This window comes from Ursus arctos, unplaced genomic scaffold, assembly GCF_023065955.2.
Source record: "Ursus arctos isolate Adak ecotype North America unplaced genomic scaffold, UrsArc2.0 scaffold_5, whole genome shotgun sequence".
Classification (NCBI taxonomy): Eukaryota; Metazoa; Chordata; class Mammalia; order Carnivora; family Ursidae; genus Ursus; species Ursus arctos.
The window spans coordinates 48,025,482-48,047,869 of NW_026623067.1; the positions used below are offsets into that span (position 1 = coordinate 48,025,482).

The following is a 22,388-nucleotide window of genomic DNA, read 5'->3' on the forward strand; positions in this document are numbered from 1 at the left end:
TACATGTGCATGTACCCGGAAACCCTTATAAACCAGATAGTAGTATTTCCTTTTTGTTGTTTGATTGCCCGTTTAATCAAGCATGACACCTTTCCTGACATTTAAAGGGTTAACTGCAAGTTAGCATGACCAATGTTGGCTCTTGGAACTCCATCAGGGTTGCTAATACCCTTGTTTTCCAGATGCCAGTAATAAGAATGCTGTTTTTTTAAGTTCACTGTTTAACACTCAAAATCAGCTTTTAGAGTTAGTCAACTTCCGGCTACTTCTCAGGTTCCCACATACCCCCTGACTATTTTAAGGTTCATCTCTTTGTCACTCATATTTCGCATACTGCCAACTTAACGCACGTTAGGAGTTAAATAGATCAACACGGGGCAAAAGCATATTTCGGCGGGGGTAGGGGGGTGGGAGAGCTAAAGCTACAGAGACTGATTTAAAAAATTCTTCCCGGCTACACAAAGTAAAGAATGATACCTGTAGGACTTTGAGAAACGCAATCTTGCTTTGGCTCTGGGAGATGGTCCTGGCACTGTGACTCCCTGAGGATCCCAAAGAAAAGCCATTTGTAAGGAAGGTGCCAGGATCGCTGGAAACCGCAGAAAGTCAGAGTGAAGTCAGAGTGGGTGCAGGGCCCAGGGGCCGCAGGGCCCCGCGCCGAGCAGGAGGCACTTGTAGCTGAGTGAGGGCATTTCCTCTGTGTGGTGTGGTGGTATGAGCTGACAAGGAGGTGGCAGGCTGGCCGAAGCAGGGGTGGAAGGGATGGCCAGGACTTCCTGCTGCGTGACACTTGCCCTTTGCGACAGAGCTTGCTTCACTCAGACCTTATCTCATTAATAACATGAGCAACACTGTCTCACAAATTTGTTTTTAAATATAGTCCTGATTAAACAGCATAGTCACATGCCACTCCTGAAAAGCACAACACACACACACACACGCACGCATACAAACACACCATGAAAAGTATGACTGAATGTGGGTGAACCTTTACTATCAAGTGTGAAGTTTTCAAAAAAAAAAAAAAAAAAAAGGTAAATAGAGGGCCTTTGTTAAAAAAGAAGTAATTACGTATCTACAATGGGGAAATTCAACAAAGATTACTACATTCCACACAACTAGCTGCCAAATACAATTTTCCTTATTCCAACTCCTCTTAAAAACAGGGATGGACATCATTATTTGCAAACCTTCCACAAGGATTTAATCTTCTTGAAATACCAGCGTCTCCCTGCAAGTCAGTGTGCGAAGAAAACAGGCAGATCACTTTCAAAGCTTTTGGCAGCTTTCCCCTCAAGGAGATGGTGCGTCACCTTGGAGAGTGAATTATAATGCATGACTTTGACAACAAAGATCAATTTTCTTGTTCATTTTCTATTCCCTAGAAACATTTCTTAACTCTCTGATAAATCCCTTAAAACAACTTTCTTTCAAATTAAATAAATGATGAAAGCCAAATAGAGCCCTTCGCATGTTTTATGAGTCCAGCACTTTTCAGGGAGGCATATATTTCAAGATATTGTATGCAAGGAGTCAAAGGACCCCAATGCCGTCATCAGTCCTCACCATGGAGTGGTATTTAATGTTAACAGTGCAGCATAATTCCATCAGTCCCTGTCCAAACACTGCCCCACGGGTGACCTCAACTGTAAACCAAGGCAGAACTCCACTTCTCCTGGATAAGATTAGAGAGGCTTGGAGTGCCCAAGAGTGAATTTAACCCACTCTGAGCTGGACAAAACTGGCCGACAGTTGAGCTTACTGATGGTCACCATATCTGCTAAATTGTGAGACCTATACCACCCCATCTATCTCTTACATAGTCTGGGGGTCCAAAATATTCACATACTTTCTATGAAAGCTCAAGTAAGTAAAGAGGACACTTATTTTCCCAGCAGCATCTGGCACACCAGGGGTTCTTGAGAGCACGGCAGGTTCCATATCGGCTTTGTGAATGAGTAATAGAAAACATTTTCATGGTTTCACCTCTTTGATATCTGACAGATGGGTTCCAGGAACGGATGGGTGAGAGCTGACTAAACAGCAGTGAACTCAGAGGAGCCAAGAGTTCATAAACAAACACGTTCTCTCTGAATCAACCCGCAATATTTGAATGCTTCACAAATTACAGTGTTCTGCTTTTGTACACGGCTCCACAGCTCACAAGAGCAAAACTGGAGGCTACCTTCCAGGTATGCTTTGAGAAAGACCGAGGAAGTGCTTGTGTCTATACCTACTCGAGTCTCCCCTTCTTGGTGGATGAAATTCCACTATTATCATTGCATTCTTTTACACTATTTGATTTCCACGTCGGGACGGCTCTGAGAAAATGCAAACACTCCTGGCAGAGTTAACAAGCTGCTGAACAACGTGGTGTTTAGTAGTATGGCTTTATCTGAAACTGAAGTCAGAAAATATAGGAGAACGGGGAATGAAGAGGAGGATGCCCCTGAGAGCAGGTGCGGGGAGAGTGGGGGTGGGGAACACACAGACAGGCATGAGAGCAGGAGGGGTGGTACTAGCTAAGATGAGCTCCCCTCACCTTCCACGTGGGAGAGAACTCTTCTTCCAACTGGTGGCATTTTACATTTTACAGGTGAAATAACCTCAGTATTTCCTGGAACTAAAAGCTGTACTCCTTAAATACTCACTGCCTCCTTTTCATTTCTTCTGTACAGTTAGACATAATCCCCCCATAGGTTCGCAGGCCTCAGTCAGGTCGCAGAAATAAGCCACTTATTTCTGACATTAATCATGAGTAAAATTAATTTTAATTAATTTATACTTAATTTCAAGTAATATACCAATATTCTTTGGAAGGACTGGCTAGTACTTCACAGACATGAGAATTTATAGACAACCGGAAAAAAATAAAAATTAAATAAGATGTTTGCTAGGATGAACCTTTGCTGTCAGTTACGTTTTAAACAGTTGTTTATAACTTTCACTGCACGTGTACTAAAGGGTAGAAAAAGAAATGAGGTAATATTTGGAATATCTTAACATGTCACTGTGAAACATTTCTTTACCCATAAGAATATTAGTAGAAACAGGATTCGGTGGCAGAGAAGTTCCATCTCTGAGACAAACTCATCTTCTACAAGTTGGAAACTAAAGTTATACCCCCAGGAAAACCAAATTCTGAAATCTAAACTTTGCCTCCACCAAACTGTTATCCAATAATTCCTAAACTCCCTAAAAGCCCAACAACATGCCCACCTCCTCCCAATAAGGTAGATCTTATGCTCCACAGCTCTATATAAGGCATTTTCTTTGACTCTTGAATATTTCTGGGATTTTGGTTCCAAGATTCCGATGTTACAAGTGGCAAATTTGGGGTCTGGTGTCTGACACAGAAACTCAGCATTTCCTTTATAGGAGATAGTTACTACGAATCAAATTGGAAGTCCCAAATTTAAAAGTGGAAAACTTTAAACATAACTCACATAGACATTTGCTTACTCCAAGTCACTATTTTGACAGGTGGGGGTTGGTGAACTGAACTTCAGGGAAACAAAGAGTTACATTAGTGGGGTTGCATTATGTTGAAATACATTGCCTCAGGAAGCCAGGGCAGGCAGAGATAGGGTCTAGGATAATGCTGTATTTTGAAATCATGGCTGGTCACAGACTCGAAGGTGGTAGAAGTTAACGTGGAAGCAAACAACCTCATTTCATGTTCATTTATCAGCTACCTCTGACAGGAGTTTCATTGTAAGAATTCTATTTTCACAGCGATCAATTGCAAAAGAGCGTGCCAAAAGGAAATTTAACAACCGGACTTGCGCACTTCTCTAAACTAGTATTCATACATTATCAGTAACTGGATTTTATTACATTCGTGTATTATCAAAATCAACTATCAATTTTTTTAAAGATGTATTTATATATATTAGAAAGAGAGGGTGTGTGAGTGGGGGGAGGAGCAGAGGGAGAAGGAGAGAAAGAATCTCAAGCAGACTCCCTGATAAGCATGGAGTGTAACTCAGGGTTCGATCTCACATTTGTGAGATCATGACCTGAGCTGAAATCAAGAATCAGATGGCCTAACTGACTGAGCCACTCAGGCACCCCTCAGCTATCGATTATTACTCCAATGGAAATGCCACAAAATAACACAAGCATTTTTCTTGATCTGCTTTCAAATAGTCATTCTAAACCTTACATGTGCCTACTTGATTTAGAGGTCAATTCTTCTGTGTTCTAAAATGGAGGACAATTATCTTATAAGTTGTAACACTAATAGAATGCTAACAGAATTGACGGTACCCATAGCTTTAAGAGCGTTAGGAAAGCACGCTCTTATTATAAGCTGCTACAAACACATTCTTTGTTCATTTATGTTTTGGGACACAAACAGAAATAAAATGTAATCTAAGAGCTAACATTATTAAAACATAGAATAAAACAATCAACAAGAGGCATGGTTAAATATCAGAATAAAAGATAAATAAAATTGGATTGTGAATCTAAATGCTTTGCTTTACATTTAAGGTTCCCATTTACATTAGAGTATTTAAGGATTCTTTTTAGCAATTCAGAAGATAATTAAGTCAAACCCTTTCCAACCAAAAAAGCACTGAGTTCATTCTAAATACTTGGGTAAATGGGGGTTGAAGGAAAGAAACTGAGGAAAAAACGAGCAGGAAGGGAAATGCATTTCATGTTTATTAAGCATCTACTAGATGACCGATAAAGTCCCAAGAGATTTTTCTAAGAAGTCAACAGGTAATATTTTAGAGTCAAATTCCTTAAAAAATTTGGAATCAATATATGTTAATCAGTTGATATAAAAAAAATAAACACAACTTTTTTTTAAAAAAAGATTTTATTTATTTATTTGAGTGAGAGAGAGACAGCCAGTGAGAGAGGGAACAGAAGCAGGGGGAGTGGGAGAGGAAGAAGCAGGCTCCCAGCAGAGGAGCCTGATGCGGGGCTTGATCCCAGAACACCAGGATCACGCCCTGAGCCGAAGGCAGAGGCTTAACGACTGAGCCACCCAGGCGCCCCTAAACACGACATTTTTAATGTGTGTAAAAGTCTTCTGGGGTCAATAATTGTGGAATTGTCCAATTTTTTATGCATGCAATTTTTAGAAGTCAGAAAACCATTTTCTTTTCCAATATTGTATTCATGTGTGCAGACTGAAAAAACAAAAACAAAAACAGAACACCTCTCCTTAGGTATTAACTAGTAAGCGAAAGGGTGGACTATAGAATTTCGTTTTGAAAGCTACTTCCTCCGAGAAGCCTTCCCTGCTTTCCCAGACCAAGGGAAGTCTCCACAGCACCCTGCACTTCCTCTTTGTCACTGTCAGCACATTTGTAATCACTACTTATTCAACATCAGGCTTCCCTGATGGACCTAGCCATCTAAAGGACATAGACCATGTTTGCTTTCCCATTGGATGCCCAGTACCTAGCAAATGACTGGGAAAATAAGTCACAATAATGTTTGTTTAATGAATGAACAAACCCATAACCACCTCGGGGCCTCTTGACAAGAAGATGCATCACCTTTATTATATCCTTTTGTGTTCCCAAGTAGGGACAAAACATTTCGCTATGGTAGAACTTACTTATTTTCTCTTTCCTTACATGTTCCCTCTGTCAAAGCCATAATTGTAGCAACAAATAAATAAATAAAACAATAAAGCCAGAAAAAAAATACAGTCACTGTTATGACCAAATGAATTACAGGCCTATCCTCAGATTAGGTTTTTTTTTTTGTTGTTCTTCTTGTTTTTGGTTTGGTTTGTTTTTTGATGAAGCATCATTGGGTAAATGTGCAGGGCAGTCCTGATAGAGGGTATTGGAGCAACATTCCTGCCATAAACTTGAGTGATCTTGAGCACTGCTACCTGACCTTGCTAAGTTTCAGTGCCTCACTCACCCAAATGAGAACTACTGCAAAGAGGTTTGGAGAAGAATGAATAGTGTAATTTACATGAAAGTTTTCTGAAAAGACCACACAAGGTTTTAAGCACTACTACCGACAATGTCAAGCTTTTTGGTCAGCTAGGAAAATTATTTTTTTACTATTAGAAACATTTCCAGAGTTCAAAACTGTACTGTAAGATGGGTCACCTCGTAAACATGGTAAGTAGCAATACCATTTTACCAGTTGCAAAAGGGGTATCGATCTACAATTTTGACAGGTACTTTTTTTTTTCTCCTATGTGATGTTTTTAACCTAAATATAAAGGGACAGAATATCAAGCCATTATATTTTACAAGTTAGTCCTTTAACAAAATATTAATGTTTTATATGCAGGATGAAACCCCTCTACTGGTTCTGTGTACTAGAAGTAAAAAAAAAAATAAAAAAATTAAGGGGCAAGGAATTCTACTAAAGTGAGCTAATGGAATTTTTCACAATTGTTCAAAATCCTGGGCTTCACCACATATAGAAACATTTTCATTTATTTTTTGAAGACTTAAAGGATGCTGCAGACAGGTTGCTTAACTGAAAAAGCATTTGCAACACTGACTCCAACTCATGCTGCTCTCCTTGTTGACCACACACCAGATAAGGACAGAAATGGCCTCTTTTCAGCTTTTTAGAACTATATTAACAAACAAGCAAAAGCAGTGATGGAATTACCAGGCTGAGAAACAAAATCACTCTCTGGGGAGAAAGAAAAAGACCCCAAATACCAAGAATCTCTAAATAACAACAATCTCATGTGTTCAACTTTGGCACTGTGAACTTTTTCCATGACAGGGTTCAATATCTCGCTAAATCTGTATATCCATTTATGGGAGCCAACATTCATGAACTTTCCTGTTCCTGGCTACCTACTGTCACCCCTGTTACCCCCAGACCCCCTTTCCTTACCCTGACACTCATAGTGTGTTGACTGAGTCTGTGAAGCAAATGTCACCACAAGGTCTAGGTATCGTTTTGTAATTCCTTATTTTATTAGGGTAGTATCAACCACTAATTTGTTATTTATTCTGTGATAAGGGCTTAACATACCTTGTATCATCCACATAATACTATATCTATGAGTTTAGTCTATTTTTATTCTGTTTTATGACAGAAGAAAAAGAGGCTTAGAAAGCTGAGGTAACTTGCCCGTATGATCATGCAGCCATGCAGATCTGAGACTAAGATTGGGGTTTTTCCAGTTAGAAAACCTATGCTCTTAGCCAACAGAGGCCTAGAATATAACTGAGGAAGGATATAACTCCGGAGAGGTAAGTCATGGCGCAAGTTTTGCATTTTCACAGAAGAAACAGGCAATATGCACAATAATTACATAATCGTGTTTAATCTTATTTCACTCTCTCAGATAGACATCATTGTTGCAATTTTATTTTTTTTAAAGATTTATTCATTCACTCTAGAGAGGGAGTTTGAGCGAGGGAGAGGGAGAATCCCAAACAAACACCTCATTTAGTGCAGAGTCCCAGGCAGGGCTGGACCTCACGACCTACGAGGTCATGAGCTGAGCCCGAATCCAGGAGTCAGACGCTCAGCTGACTGCACCACCCAGGGGCCCCTGTTGTTGCGATTTTGTAGATAAGAACCCTGAGGCTCGCAGAGGTTAAGTGGCTTGGCTGACACCACAAAACTAATATATGATGGAGATGTGTGTTCGAGTCAGTTCTGCCTAGCTCGAATCTTCTCTCCAAAGTAGGTGGCTTCCCCAAGGTCTTTAAATTGGTAATTCTAGGGCCTGGAGACCAAGGCTGAGGACAGGGCCATGTGGGCGCAGCTGTGATAACCAGAGTGTTACGGAGGCAGAAAGGGGAGGCCTGGGAGGGGATGGCAAGGCTTGAGGAAAAGTGACAACATCAGTGTTTTTGAACGCCCTGTGTACTGCATTTTCCCTCCGTATAGTTTATATCAAGAGAAACAGAAACACTTTTCAGTCTGTCTAACCAATGGCAGCAATTCACTAGGAGCTAAAATAGAAATCGGGGTATTTCAGCAACAGTGAAAGAAAGCAAAGTGTGTTTATGTTATTGGTATTTATTTGTAACAGGAGGCAGAAAACGTAAGGTACCATTTTCTAGCGATCTCTCAAAACCACCTAAGAAATTTATAACAGAGATCTATACAGTTAGGGCATTAGTAAGATAACAGGGCACATCCTGGCCCTTGCTTCCACGGCCATCACTAATTTTACTTCTATTGGTTCAGTGGAGTTAAGTGACTTTCCCAAGTTTGGTAAGTGGTAAATAATGAGCCTTGACTGAAACTTTAGCATGCCTCTAAATTTTGGAAAATTAGCCATTTCTAAATTAGGGACTTCCTCTATCAAATTTACTGCCTTTAAAATGTAGAAGTAAATTGGAGAAGGCACAGTTGTTTTTCATTGGTCAGGTGATATCAAGTAAAATAATCTATTTATAGCAAATTCTGATTCAAACGCTGATTTAAATTGTACCTATATTAGTTTGATATATAAGTTATACCTAACTCATAAGGGATTGAATTTACATTTGAAAATAAAACTGCAGTCAAAGAAACAAAGCCATAGCCCTGGGTTTTCTAGCAGTATTGAATAATAGTTAGATAATGAAATATTTTGGGGCAGTGAGTATTTTTCTTGATATTCTAAGAGTGAGCTTAACTAAATCACAAAATCCTGAAAGATACAGCGTATAGTGGTTTCCATATGAAATTTTTCTCAACAGGTAACTCTTCCTCCCTTCCTTCTTTCCTCCGTTCCCTTTCTTCCTCCTTCCCTCCCAATTACTCGCAAATACATATTAGGCATCTACTATGTGCCGAGTGCTATGCTTTATGCATACTAACAATTAATGGTGAAGACAATTGTGGCAAACAGACCTTAGAACTGATTGAACTGAAGACTGAAACTTCAGCCTTATAAGAAATTGGACTAGGGTTTACATTTTTTAAAAGTGTCAAGGAAATAGGAAGAGAAGGGATATAAAATATTTATAGAAGTGGAAAATGGCTTGAGGTCTTGTTTATGAAAAAAAATAAATACAATTAAGGAGAAGGTGATTCTTCAGATGATCAACATTAAAAACAGATCAAATGAGATATTTTTGGTAAAACACTTTCCTCAGCAGCTGGCCCAGGGGAAACACTTCCCTGACAGTCAATTCATAGTATTATATGAAACTGGGAGGGTGGCAGGAGAGACACATTTATAAAGAAGCTCTTGTCTCATGACTAGTGTCAAGCGTGGGTGTGAATCCGTGCTAGGTGGTTGGGAATACAAAAGAAAATGGAAGCTGCTCCGTCTTCAGAGAGGCTTGCAACCAGGAAAAATCTCACCTCATAAAAACATTTCTGTAACCTGTACCGGTTAACGTTTTCTCAACAAAGTGTATCAATAGTGCTCACAACATTAAAACTGACAAACTGTGCCTCGGCATCTTTTACAAATCAAGAGAAAAATAAGCATGCCGTAAATAGGGCAATCAGCCCTGCAGTACTCCAGAACGAGCCGAGTTATAGATGTTCAAAACACAAACACGACAGGACACATAAAACTTGTTTCAGAAAAGAAGAAACAGAATATGGTTCTTGCCATATCAAAAAGAGATATTTCCCCCAAAATGGTATTATGAAAATTTTCAAAAATAACTAAAAGTTGAAAGAATTTTACAGTGAACACCTGGGTATCTACCACTTAGTTTATGCTGGTAACATTTAAGAGACTCTTTCTTTCTTTTAAAGATTTTATTTGTTTGACAGAGAGAGAGCACAGCAGGGGGAGCAGCAGGCAGAGGGAGAAGCAGGCTCCCTGCTGACCAGGGAACCTGACTAGGAGGGGCTCCAACCCAGGACCCTGGATCATGACCTGCACCCAAGGCAGACAGACGCTTAACCAACTGAACCACCAAGGCGCCCCTTAAGAGAATGTTTCTTAATAGGAAATTACAATATTGGACTTGAACAATGAGAACTGTACTGTTATAGTATTCAGCTGAATAATATTTACACATTGTTTATTATATTAAACCTAAATTATAAGTCTCTGTGCTTTAATATTAGTCTATTTTAAAGGGTGGACTTTGTACAGGCAGACAATGAGGGTTTTTTTTTTTTTCCTATGTAATATAAAGAACATAGTAAATTTGAATTCCTGAATCTTGCTAAAAAATAAGTTAATGATCAAAAGTAAATGTTAAAGATATCAAAGATTATGAATTATCAAAATCAATATCCATTTAAGTGATAAACAGTCAACCATGAGGTTCTTCTCCAGTTTAGTCCTAAGCAGTATGTTTTCGAGATTGTTTCATACCCAGTAATTCTTGGTAAATTATGAGTTCAGTCAGGTGGTTAGGAATGGGATAATTTGGACTATTCCAGTTATTGATATGATACAAAATACCTTATAAGATCTGTAAATCAGGTGCTTTGTGGGAGGATGGGCAGAGGGAGAGGGACAGAGGAGAGAATATCCAAGCAGACTCTATGCTGACCGTGAAGCCTCACAGGGGGCTCCATCTCATGACCCCGAGGTCATGACCTGAGCCGAAATCAAGAGTTGGACACTTAACCAACTAAGCCAACCAGGCGCCCCTTGTTCTATTTTTTTAATGAATATAATGAATTTAATGAATATAATGAATCTAGTCCATTAAGGACAAGAAAGAGACTCTACTTCAGTAATAAATGAAATAGAAAATCCCAACATCAATGAATCTGCTTTTCACCCACTATTCCTGATATGCCTATGGAAATGTCAGCTTGCTACCTTCTCAACAATTTGACATGCAAGTCAAGTTCAAATGACATCACAAGAGTGACAGAGGAAACCTAATTTTAGTATCCATGATACTGAAGAACTTACACAAATAAGTACTGAATCCTCTCAGCTCATGTTTCGAGTTGATGCATGAAAAGGAATCCAATCAAGGAGCAGGTACTGCAGAGTCTTGTCCAAAGCTGGGGCTCTCAGGTGCTCCAAGGACGGTGGAGCATCTCAGATTCAGATGATCAACTTTTCAGGTACTTAATTTAAGGATGTGTATTTTCAACTCTAATACCACCTCACTACAGCAGTCCAGTGAGAATAGCAAATGTAGCTATAAAAAGCATGCAGTGGCTTTTTCAAGATGTTAGTGTTAATACTTTGTTAAGGACTGCAGTATGAAGTGGTGCGTATACATAATGGAATATTATTCAGCCATGGGAAAGAAGGAAATACCACCCTTTGTGACAACATGGATGGGCCTTGTAGGTATTAATGCTAAGTGGGATAAGTCAGAGAAAGACAAATACTGTATGGTATCACTTACATGTGGAATCTAAAGAAGTCAAACTCATCAAAACAGAGAGTAAAATGGGGGTTACCAGAGGCTGGGGGGTGGGAAATTAGGGGAGGTGTGGTTGAAGGGTACGAATTTGTAACTACTAGTTAAATAAATCCTGGAGATCTAATGCACAGCATAGTGATTATAGATAACAATACTGTATTATGATCATCAAACTAACTATAAGTCCCAACACAAAAAAGAACTGATAATTATATGAAGGGATGGAGGTTTTAGCTAACTCTATAATGCAATCATATTATAATATATAAATATATCAAATCAACATGTTGGCCACCCTAAATTTACACAATGTTATATATCAACTATATTTCAATAAAAGAGAAGCACATTATGAAATTGCTAATAGTAAAAAGATTCTACTCATGGCAAGCATTTTACAATTAAATCCAATTAATTAAAATACACACCAAAGTGTTGATAGTGTTATTGCTGGGTATTAGGATTGTAGGCATTTTTAAACTTCCTTTTCTGTAGTGTTCAAGTTTTCTATGACAAATAGAAATTACTTTTATAATAATATAAAACTAAAAATAGGGTACTAGAAACTCAAATTTTTTTTTTCAGTTTGATTAGATTTCAACCAAAACTCCATGAAGAAAAACTTTTAAATGTATGTTAACTTAAGTATGTCTTATAGTTTACACGTTGCTGAGATGGTAAAGGGTCAGAGGGAGAAGTGCTGGAAAGCCAGGTAAGCATACACATCATTTAACACCTACGATGATATGATTTAAAATCGAATGAGAAACAGCATGATGCGGTCTGCAGACGTTTCACTAGAGAGGACAGAGCAGTCTGCCCCGTAGAGGTAGAAGAGTCAGGGCCAGTAAAAAGCAAAAATGCTGCAGAACTCATCAGAGATTCAAAGAGGCACTTCATGCCAGTCTGTGAGAAAATGCTCTTCTATGAAGAGCTAGATGTTTGCACAGTGCCCCCTTGTGAAGAGAGGTTCTCATGACTGAGCCTTCACCCAAAGAGAGAGCCAAGAGCTTCAACTAGCCATAAAAGCATCTGCTTAGCCTTCATCATCTGATGCCTGACTTCCAAACCTTTCAGAAGACACATATGTGTGCACAGGTAATTCACAGACGCAGTTTCCTATATCTGCTATTAAAGGTGTACATAAATATTTCACACGGTTGTGTTTTTTAATGGAAATGCCATTTAAAAGAACTTCTCAAAATAGTAAATCAACATTATTTGTCCCCATTACTTCAGAAACTTGCTCTGTTTCTCAATCTGACAAAAGAAAATTGAGTATGAAAAATTGGGGAATACATTTAAATACATTTAAAATCAAATATTGCCTATTTATCTTAAAAATATAGAACCATTATTTATAAAATGTTTGTATGATTACGAGTACCATTTGGAAATGTTATCAGTCATCTGAAACTTCATGTGAGAGCCACTGATTAGAATATTACCATTTTAGTAATGTGAAAGTGGGGTTATTTTTAGGTGTTGGAATTAACTTTTCAGTTAGAATAAAAAATCTCATTCCTATAAATGATTCCACTAATTTACAAGTATCTGAATAACTGCTCATCAGGAAAAAACAAATTCTGGATGTCCAGTGCAAAGGGGAAATCCCTCTGAAATGTGATGCAATGTGTACAAGAAGAATTGTGCCTTGTCTGAGTCAAAACCGGAGAGAGAATGATTTGTTTTCACATTCAGTTTAACAATTGACTGGAAGTGAATATAGTCTTCATGTCGCCTGTTGCTGGCTACACGATGCCATAGGAATCATGCTTCTGAACCCTGAACCAAAGTAGTGAACAAGTATGAGTGAGCATAAACCAGGATTAAAAGGCAAAGACAACAACCAAAGGATGGCGTTAGGTAGCCCTCCATGTTCTCCACCAGTTTTTCCAAAACCACCCAAAATAAACATATAGGGAAAGTGAAAACAACGTGCTTCCTCTGCAAAGGCAGATTCAAGATGAGTCCTCAAGAACCCCGTAGGTGTCATCACTATTCAAATTACTACTATCTAGAAATTCTGCTGTAGCATTTGCTTAAAGCTCAGACTGTTCACTGATAAACATCATTGTGTCCATGTGGAAAAGAGTAACTAGGCACTGAGGAAGGATCAAGTACATGTAGGAACCTATTCATATTCAGATCTTGGGCAACAGGCTTTCAAATAAGTTTCTAAAAGACTAATCCTTCCCCGTTTTATCTCCACCCTGACATATTCCCTGATGTCCAAAAGAGTATCTCCACCACCTTCTTGGATCTCTAATGATGTTAGGGTAACTTCCTCCCAGGCAGACCCTGCAAATTCTTGGTATGGGTCCTTAATTTGGAGAGGAGGTGGGGACCTAATTATATGAAGTTAAGGCAGTGGGAAGAGAGGAAAGTCTGATAAAGTGTGCATTAATAAGCTGTGGGTAAATGGAACTCAATCTTCTGGGGAAATTTCTAAGGGGTATTGACATGTCTTGGCATTGTCCCTCTGCAGAATGTGGAACTTGGGGTGTATAAGTATTCCCTAGTCCCTCAATGCATGCAGGTTACCCCTGGGAGTACTCAGTCATAAGCCCACACACAATCTGGCAAGCTCCTTTGTACTGGAGAAGGTGTCTGGGTGCCTCAGATGAGAAGCTGACCTGGCACACAGAAAATGGCCAGCACACATGCAAGGAAACTCTGGAGTGGGTAAATAAGAGATGGGGTGGGGCTTGAAGCCTCTACCGTAAATAGGATGCTCAAACTTATGATGCCCAAACTGAATTTTTAGTGCATGTCTCCATCACCCCACCAATAAACCTATTATTCCCTTCTCTTCCCCAATGCAGCAAATGAAAGCACAAGTTTTTAATTTTTTCAGGCTAAAATCCTTGAATCATCTTTGGCTCATTTACTTTTCTCTTACTCCATGTGAAATTCCATCATCGATTGATGTCAGCTCAGTTTTCAAATTATAGCCAGAATCTGGTCACTTCTTACCAATTCCACTGCCACCACCCTGGCTCAGGTCACCATTGTCTCCTACCCAAATTATTGCGGTGGCTTCTTAACCATTTACCCTGCTTCTGCCCTTGCGCCAAGTCCATTCTTCACAGAATACCAGAATACTCAGAGTGTCCCTTTGAAGAGGAATATCAATTCTCCTCTCAAAACCCTCTACTAGCTTCCCACTTCACTTGGGATAAAATCCCAACTCTTTACCATGGCTTACAAAAGCCCTCTCCTAACTCTCTGACCTGTTTTCCTTCTCCTCTCCCACTTGCTTACTTGATTCCACCCATACTCGTCTTTTTTTTTTTTTAATTGTCTTTTTCCTAATCTTTGAACACAAGGCAGCTGCTCCCACGTCAGGACCTTTGCACTTGCTATTTCCCTTCCTAAAATGCTCTTCCTTCAGATATCTGCATAGTTCTTTCATTTTGTTAAGATCCAAATGTCAGTTTAATACAGAGGGCTACCTATTCTATTTGCACTGACATCACTCTCTTTCTTTCCTCTGCATGATTTATCTTGATAGAACTTATCATCATTACATAGTTATTTTGTATATGTTTGTATATTTTACATTGCTTATCTCCCCCACAAAAAAATAAAGTTTTACACACACACACACACACACACACACACACACACACACACACACACACATATACACACACACGAAGAAGAGACTCTGCTTTTTTCACTGCTGCATGCCAGCAACTGGAATAGGGACTGTTAGTGGTAGGAGTCCAATATATATTTGCTTAGTGGATGAACTCACTGATCTGACAGCCATAGGAGATAAATATTGATATGTATTAATCAAATATTTATCAAACACTGTGACTGCTATTGTTCTATAACAAGTATAAGCAGTTGCTGCTCTTTAGAAGCAAGATACATCAGTGCATGAGAACACGAGACACATCCAGTGCATGGTGAAATAAATCAATGGTATTGAGAGGGGAGGTTATTATAGACAGTGATAGCTAAGAAAAGGTAGGAAAGAAAGGCTGAGACTTGACTCTGGAAAACTTTGAATGTGATGTTGGAAGTGGGGAACGTTGTTCCATTTAGAAGTGAGACGGCATCAAAAGTTCCTGAGCAAGGGAGTGAAATAATGAAAGAAGAATTTTAGAACACTTAATATTTGTTCTATTTCCACAAGGATTTGAGCAGGAAAATACTGGAGCCAGGGAGACAGTGTCATGAATTTTTCCCTCCCAAATCTTCCTTTTTCTCAGTATCCAAGACATTGACATATATAATAACTATAGTCACAAAAACCCCAACTGTACAGTGGTATAACTGGTGCACAAAATACGCACATATTCGATGTATACAATTTAACGAGTTTAGACATACGCGTACATCCATGAAACTATCACCACAATCAAGGTAACAGACATATCCATCACCTCCACAACTCTCCTTAAGTCTCGTTGGTTTTGGGTGTGTGTGGGGGTGGAGTGGGGTAATAACACATAACATGAGCTCTACGATCTTAAATTTTCAAGTGCACCAACATGGTATTGTTAACTACAGGCACAATACTGCACAGCAGAACTCTAGAACTTACTCATCCTTTCAATATAGTTTTTTAGACATAGAGCACTATGATAGGCATAAATCACTTAACATTAATATGCATGTTACAGAGAGGTCCTCTGGAATCTGCTCTCTTCTTGAAAGTCTATTTTATTTTGTTTGAGGTACATAATAATACATCTAACTTGTGGATATGAAATAGAAACAGCTTGATATATCACCACTTACACCATGAGTATCATTCCATACTTTTCATATTCAGTTAGGAAACTTTTTGTCCTTACTGGCAATGTCAACTTTAGCTGGAAAAAGATCTGTCCATAGTTTCCCTGGAATTTAACGTGAACCTACTACAGGTGTGAAAAAAGCTCAGATTCATTCTTCTTCAGGTTATCTGAGAACTAATAAATAAGGCAGTGAAAAAACATAAGGCTGGACATGAACGTGCTATGGGTTATCTGGTGAGATATGGATATGAGTAAGTGGAAATAAACATGTCAAATGTGTCTATGGTGAATAACAAGTATTCTTTACTTCTTTAGTTTGTTTGTTATCTAGGGCATCACACACACTGTACTCTCCCTTTCTCTCTGAGAGAGTGAGAGCAATATGCTCAGTGTTCTCCTGGGCTGCGAACCTCTAGGGGCATGTATCCCTGGGACTGCCCAGCACGGTAGGAGCGGAGTAAATGTATGTTAAATGAATCCCTCCAACTCCTTACAAGACAGATTTCAGGGGAATCTCATTATTTACCTCTAAATTCTGCTATTCCTTCTTCTAATGAATATTTAATTCTGCTTTGTTCCAGAAAGGTTTAAAAGCTTCTCTATTTCCTTTGGTAGTTAGTTTAGATAAGCCATATCATCCATTTCTCCACCTACCCAATGGACAATAGTTAATACTTGAATATTTACAGCTTCGTTTGCACCTTGCTATGTTTGAGAACATTTTATATATATAAACCAGTATCACTTGAGGATAATAAGCTGGCAAACTTGAGAACGTCTGACATATCCTCATAAACGATTCCAAATGGCTGATTCTATCGGTTTATATTAAAAGCCAACTTGGTTCAAAATTTAAAAATAAAAAGAAAATTGTATATAGAGAAAATTAACTCACAAATTGTTTGATGGAATTAGCTAGTCTCAGTTCCATCTCATCACACAGTTTTCAATCTCCTAGGTACTAGGGACTGAAAGCTCTGAGGAAAATGTCAAACAGTTCACAGTGCATTAAGAGAAACAGTTATTCCACGTAGCTCAAACTTTGTGCCTTTGCTTATGCCATGTTCACCCTTTCAGATACCTTTTTACAAAATAAAAAAAAGGAAAAAGCTACATTTTTAGCCCATCATTCCTGCTACTAAAAGAGTCACAAGGAAAAGTTGAATTGAAACTAGTGACAAGCTTTTGCTTTGTCACAATTACGGCGTTTTTTGTCAATATTATTTATGGGACTCCTTCCAATATTTTACGCAAAGCCATCCTGTGGAATTTTGTGTTCAGAGTAAAGTCCAATGTGGCATTCTCCAGGCTCCTGTTTCTATCTCCAGCCCTCACCATACATACACATTCCCTGAGGCCCATTTGTAAGGAAAAGCAAGAGCAGAAAGCAGATGTCGAAGGGAGATGTGAGGAGGATGAGCATGCGTGCACATGCTCATGTGTGTTTTGCACGTGGCCTGCTTTACCACAGTCCAGGGAGTTTCTGGGGGAAGTCCTGTGCTCAATCCCAGCACCACCAGCCTTTGCAGCAGGCTCTTGCTTCCCTGGTCTGCTTCCCTGACCTCATTCCCCTCTTCCTGCCCAGGGCACGGCAGCTCAGCCACAACACAGAAGCAAGACACATTAGCTTATCCCACAGGGTTGAAAAGGCGACGCTATGGATGTGCCTGCCTAACAATCAATAATTCATTTAAATGCATTTTCTAATGCATAAAATAACATATTTTTCTTATAACTGGCTGACTTTTACCAGCATTGACCTAAGAATCAGACCCAAATAAGGGCTGTGAGATGCTGAAGTAATTTTCAGCTTGAATAACCTTTTTTTATGACTATATAAATGATGAATGCTTATTCTAGAAAATTTGGAAAATGCAGAAAAGTAAAATAAGAAAAGAAAAATATTCTACATCCAGAGGTAATTGTTGTAAATCTCCTGGTTCAGTTTCTTCCTTATTTTTATGTGTATATACATAAATTTATCCATCTAAATTTAGCATTTGATTGAGAGTTTAGGGTATATGATTTGGAATTCTGCTTTGCATTTCATTTTATACTCTAAACAATTTCCCATATCATTTAAAGTTATTTGAAAATCTTTTTAATGGTTGATAAGATTTTACTGGCTGAGTCTAACATCAAAATTTATTTAAATGTTAGTTTATCTGGAAAACTTAAAATATATGCAAGGTTCTCCATAATATAAGTACTTTTGTGGCAATATTCTCAACATAAATCTTTTTAATATCTCAGATTACTTCCCTAATCCAAATGTCTGTAAGCAGAATTACTAGAGGAATGGGTATGATCATTTTTAAAGCTTGAGGTCCTGAGGAGTTTTAATCATTTTTATGAAATAAAATCCTCCAACTAGTTCAAAAATCAAAGGAACACACTCTATTTGCGTGAATTATTTTATTATGACTTTTTTTTAAGATTAGAAAAAATAAGGTAATTGAAGATGACTTGTTTTACTGCCAAGAGGACCCATACCACATGAAAATCAGAACCTAGAGCAATGTAAAAAATGATTTTTTTCCTATAAGACGGGGAAAAAAATCCCACTATATGAATCCATAAGTTTGGCCACATTGCATGAAAAGGTCAAAAGCAAGCATTAAAAAAAGATGTATGGCTGTTATTATAGCAACACAGAGTTGGTCAAACACTTCAAGTTCTTGTGGCCAGTGAGGTCACTGGAGATGCAGCCGGACATTTCTGACAAATTATGCACACTGAGGTCACATTGTTCTACTTGAGGCAGTTTTTCATAATTGTAGAGTTCTGTTTACAAAAATATCCTTACTTAAAAATATCCTTTTGTGCCCTCTAGTGTTTAAATTTATCAGAGCTTTTGAGAAATATATTTCTTATTTCTAAACTATAGTTGAACACTGTTTCGTTCCTATTTATAAAGGGTTTACCTATATTAGGAGGTGCCCAAAATACATACCTTTCCAAAAATTTTTTAGTTTGCTTAAAATTTTTCATTTCAAGGGAAGTTAGAGCTGGGCTGGTAACCTGCCACAGGGCAAATCCCACCCACCTCTCTTTCTGTAAATAAAGTTTTCCTGGGACATGCCGTGCTTATTCATTACACATTGTCTGAGGATCCCTGCATTTACTCTCACAGCAGAGCTGAGTAGTTACTTCAGAGAACTTCTGTCCTGCCAAGTCTAAAATACTTACTCTCTTGCCCTTCATAGAAAAAGTTTGCTGACCCATGGGCTACAGAACTTCTCTGATACTTAGATTACTAGAGAGACAGAAAAAAATACATTCTCTTCCTAAAGATGTTCTGGCATTTTACACGTCCTTTAATTCTAATTTTTTCCATCAACTACTGAAATACTAGTTAAAACACAGAGAGCTGCAGGCCAGTAAGTTTTGTGGTTCAAGTGCCAAATTGATATTGTCTCAGTGAAAACATTTGCAGTACTGGCTTTTTGTAAGATCTGCTCGGGGTGATAATAATGACTCCATCATGACTTCGGCATTGATACGATTATACTGGTGAAAATATAATGAGATCACATTTCTTTACCCATCAAGACCAGGGGCCCAAGAACATTTTTAACTCCTGAGCTGTTACCGACTCTTACTGATTCGGAGGAATTTAAGACTAGGAATAGATTTAGTGTTCCCACCTCTGTTTATTTTGATACATTTAGTAATAAAGCTTACAATAACTTTTAAAGCACATATAGTCTGTTAAAAAGAAAACCACAGGCCCCAAATGGCGTCACTTGGGCAGAGTCCCCAAACCAGGGCTTCATGCAAAATCCAATGCAGTTTCAACCTGCCCCAGAAATATAGTCTTAACCAGTCAGGAAAATTCTGATGGGGACCAAAGAGTCCGCCACTGGGAGCCTCTCCATCCCCGCCTCATTACCAAGATGAGGTAAAGTGCATGATAAAACCCTCTGCTCCTCTGCTAACGGAAAGTGACCTTGCTTGGAACAATCCTTTTCTTTTACTAATATTTTTCTTGCCTCAACCTTCTATAAAAGCCCTCCATTTTGTACAACTTCTCCGGAGCTCCCCTCTGCTTGCTAGGTGGACTGCTGCCCAATTCATGAATCACTTAATAAAGCAATTAGATCTTCAAACTTACTCGGCTGAATTTCATTTTATAACAAGTCTTTCTACAATAAACATATCATTTATAACTAACATGGAATTTACTTCTGTTACGTGGTTCATTCAAATCTCACGCAATCCCATCCTTCATATATGAATGAAAGCACAGTGCACAATAATAAGACCATAGACCTATGGAGGCAATTTAACAGGCTGCCTTCCTTCCCCAGTGCAAATCCCACATCTTCTTAAGTGCCTCTGGTATTTTATCTTCTCTTTTGTCTATCGAGAAGCTTTACTGAAATTTACTTCCTCTTTTCTGAAATGGTTAATGTATAGTTCATTAGAGCTTTTTTTTTTCTTTTTCTTTTTTCCTTTTTCATATGGTTTCCAGGAGTGGATCTATTCTACTGTTTTCTAACTTAAAATTTGACTTTGGTTCAAAATGGTACAACCATTCCTTTTTCAAAGATACATATCAGCAATACCCTGGCCAGAAATTTTGCATGATAATAGAAGAAAACACAAAACCTAGGGCTTAGAAGACTGAATGAAAAAGCCTCTGCTTGACTGCCTGTGCTCAGGAACAGGCATCTTATTCTTGGGACACACATTCACAGCCATTGCACATTATATGCCTGGAGGTGAAGGTCGCTGCCCTTCTCAGCTTTACAGACTCTCACTGCATGCATATTCTTCGCTCTTCTTATATTTTCCTTATCCCTGATACAATCCCCCTCCCTTGTATCTGACACAGAAACCCAAACACATACTCTGCACAGGTTTACTTTGTGGAATCATATACTTAAAACACCTGAATCAATACCTTAAACACATAATGTCACCTTCAAAATTTGCAATAACAACGACAGAGACAAGAACAAGAACAAAATTATTTCCCATGGCCCATGTTAAAAGCAATTAAAATAAAATGCAAGAAAAAGTGACATCATACCTCTATTCCATAAGCAAAATAAATTATTTCCAAACTTACCTGCAAAAGAAAAGAAAAAAGCAATAAATTTCTAATCAGATTGCATTTTAATTCCTTTTTCTCTGGTAAATTAGGCAAAAATGTCATCCTAAACACAGTTAATTCTTAATGATCACTGTGAATCATTCTCTGTAAGTAATGCTTGCTAGTTCTTGTAGATGCCAGTAGGGCTGGCGGTGACATTCTCTACAGACCAATTGCACTATGAAACCCTTGCTGTATGTAGTCTGAACCTAGTAGGTGAATTTTTAGACCAAAAACTTAAATAATTTCCTGGACCTGGAAAATCTGTGTGTTATAAGACATAGTTTTGGGAGTCAAATGCAGATAGTGGGGAAAATGGTTTTAGAGTCAGACCAACACGAAGTTAAATCCCAGTTCTACTACAGCCTGATAACTCAAGTTCTTTTACACCCCTTGAGTCTCAGTATTCTCATCTGTAAAGTGTGAACGTTGTATTTAACTAATTGGATTATTCAAAGTCTTCAGTACAGTCATATAGAAGTTCAAGAGCTACTGTCTTCTTGCCTTCCTACTAAGCTTCTTTCTATGCCAGTACTTCACAGAAAGATACTGTTTTGTGCTGTACGTGCCCTTTAATTAATTAATTTATTTATTTATTTATTTTAAAGATTTTATTTATTTGGCAGAAAGAGAGTGAGCACGAGAGAGAGCGGAGTGGGGGGTTGGGTAGGGGAAGAGGAAGAGAAAGAAGCAGACTCCCTCTGAGGAGGGAGCTCCATGCAGGGCTCAATCCCAGGAACCTGGGATCATGACCTGAGCCAAAGGCAGCTGCTTAACCGACTGAGCCACCTCACCCAGGTGCCCCTCCAATCCCTTTATTTTAAATCCCTCTATTTAATTATAGACAATATGAGCACATATGGTCAATTTGTCACCATTGATCACAAGTTCATTGTTTTTAGATTATTGGTGCAATTGCTCTTCTCTATTAAAACATGGATTAGAAACCATTTTATCTATTAAAAACAGAAATAGATATGAGAACTTTCCCAAACTGTTGCATAGAATACTCATTTTTTAGATGTTAAGTGTTTCAGTTGGATAATAAAAATAAGGAAAAGACTACAGAATCACATGATTTGGAAAATATTGGCTCAACGGTTTTAGAGAAAAACAGTTTTATTGCCGGACTTCTAAAAGCTTTGGGTAAATTGATTGGAATGTGAATATTCCAGAAGGTGAAGAACATTTGGAGAATAATCAAACCATTCTATCCTGGACATCAGTGAATATTGGAGTAAGTCGCCTTTTAGAATACCACTTGGGAATTACTGCACAGGCGTCTTA

General features: G+C 38.4%; 1 protein-coding gene across 7 annotated transcripts in view; it reads right to left on the minus strand.

The window, feature by feature from the left end:
• The window catches only part of PDE4D (phosphodiesterase 4D), a 710,048-nt gene that overhangs the window by 349,539 nt on the left and 338,121 nt on the right, over positions 1 to 22,388 (minus strand). The window contains exon 1 of one of the 7 annotated variants that reach the window (XM_026498403.4): positions 478 to 21,051. The exons of the other annotated variants lie outside the window; for them this stretch is intronic. Within the exon in view, the coding sequence (XP_026354188.1) occupies positions 478 to 566 (89 nt within the window). The 5' untranslated portion in view covers positions 567 to 21,051. Of the gene's footprint in view, positions 1 to 477; positions 21,052 to 22,388 lie in introns of those variants that run through there. 7 annotated transcript variants of the gene reach the window in all.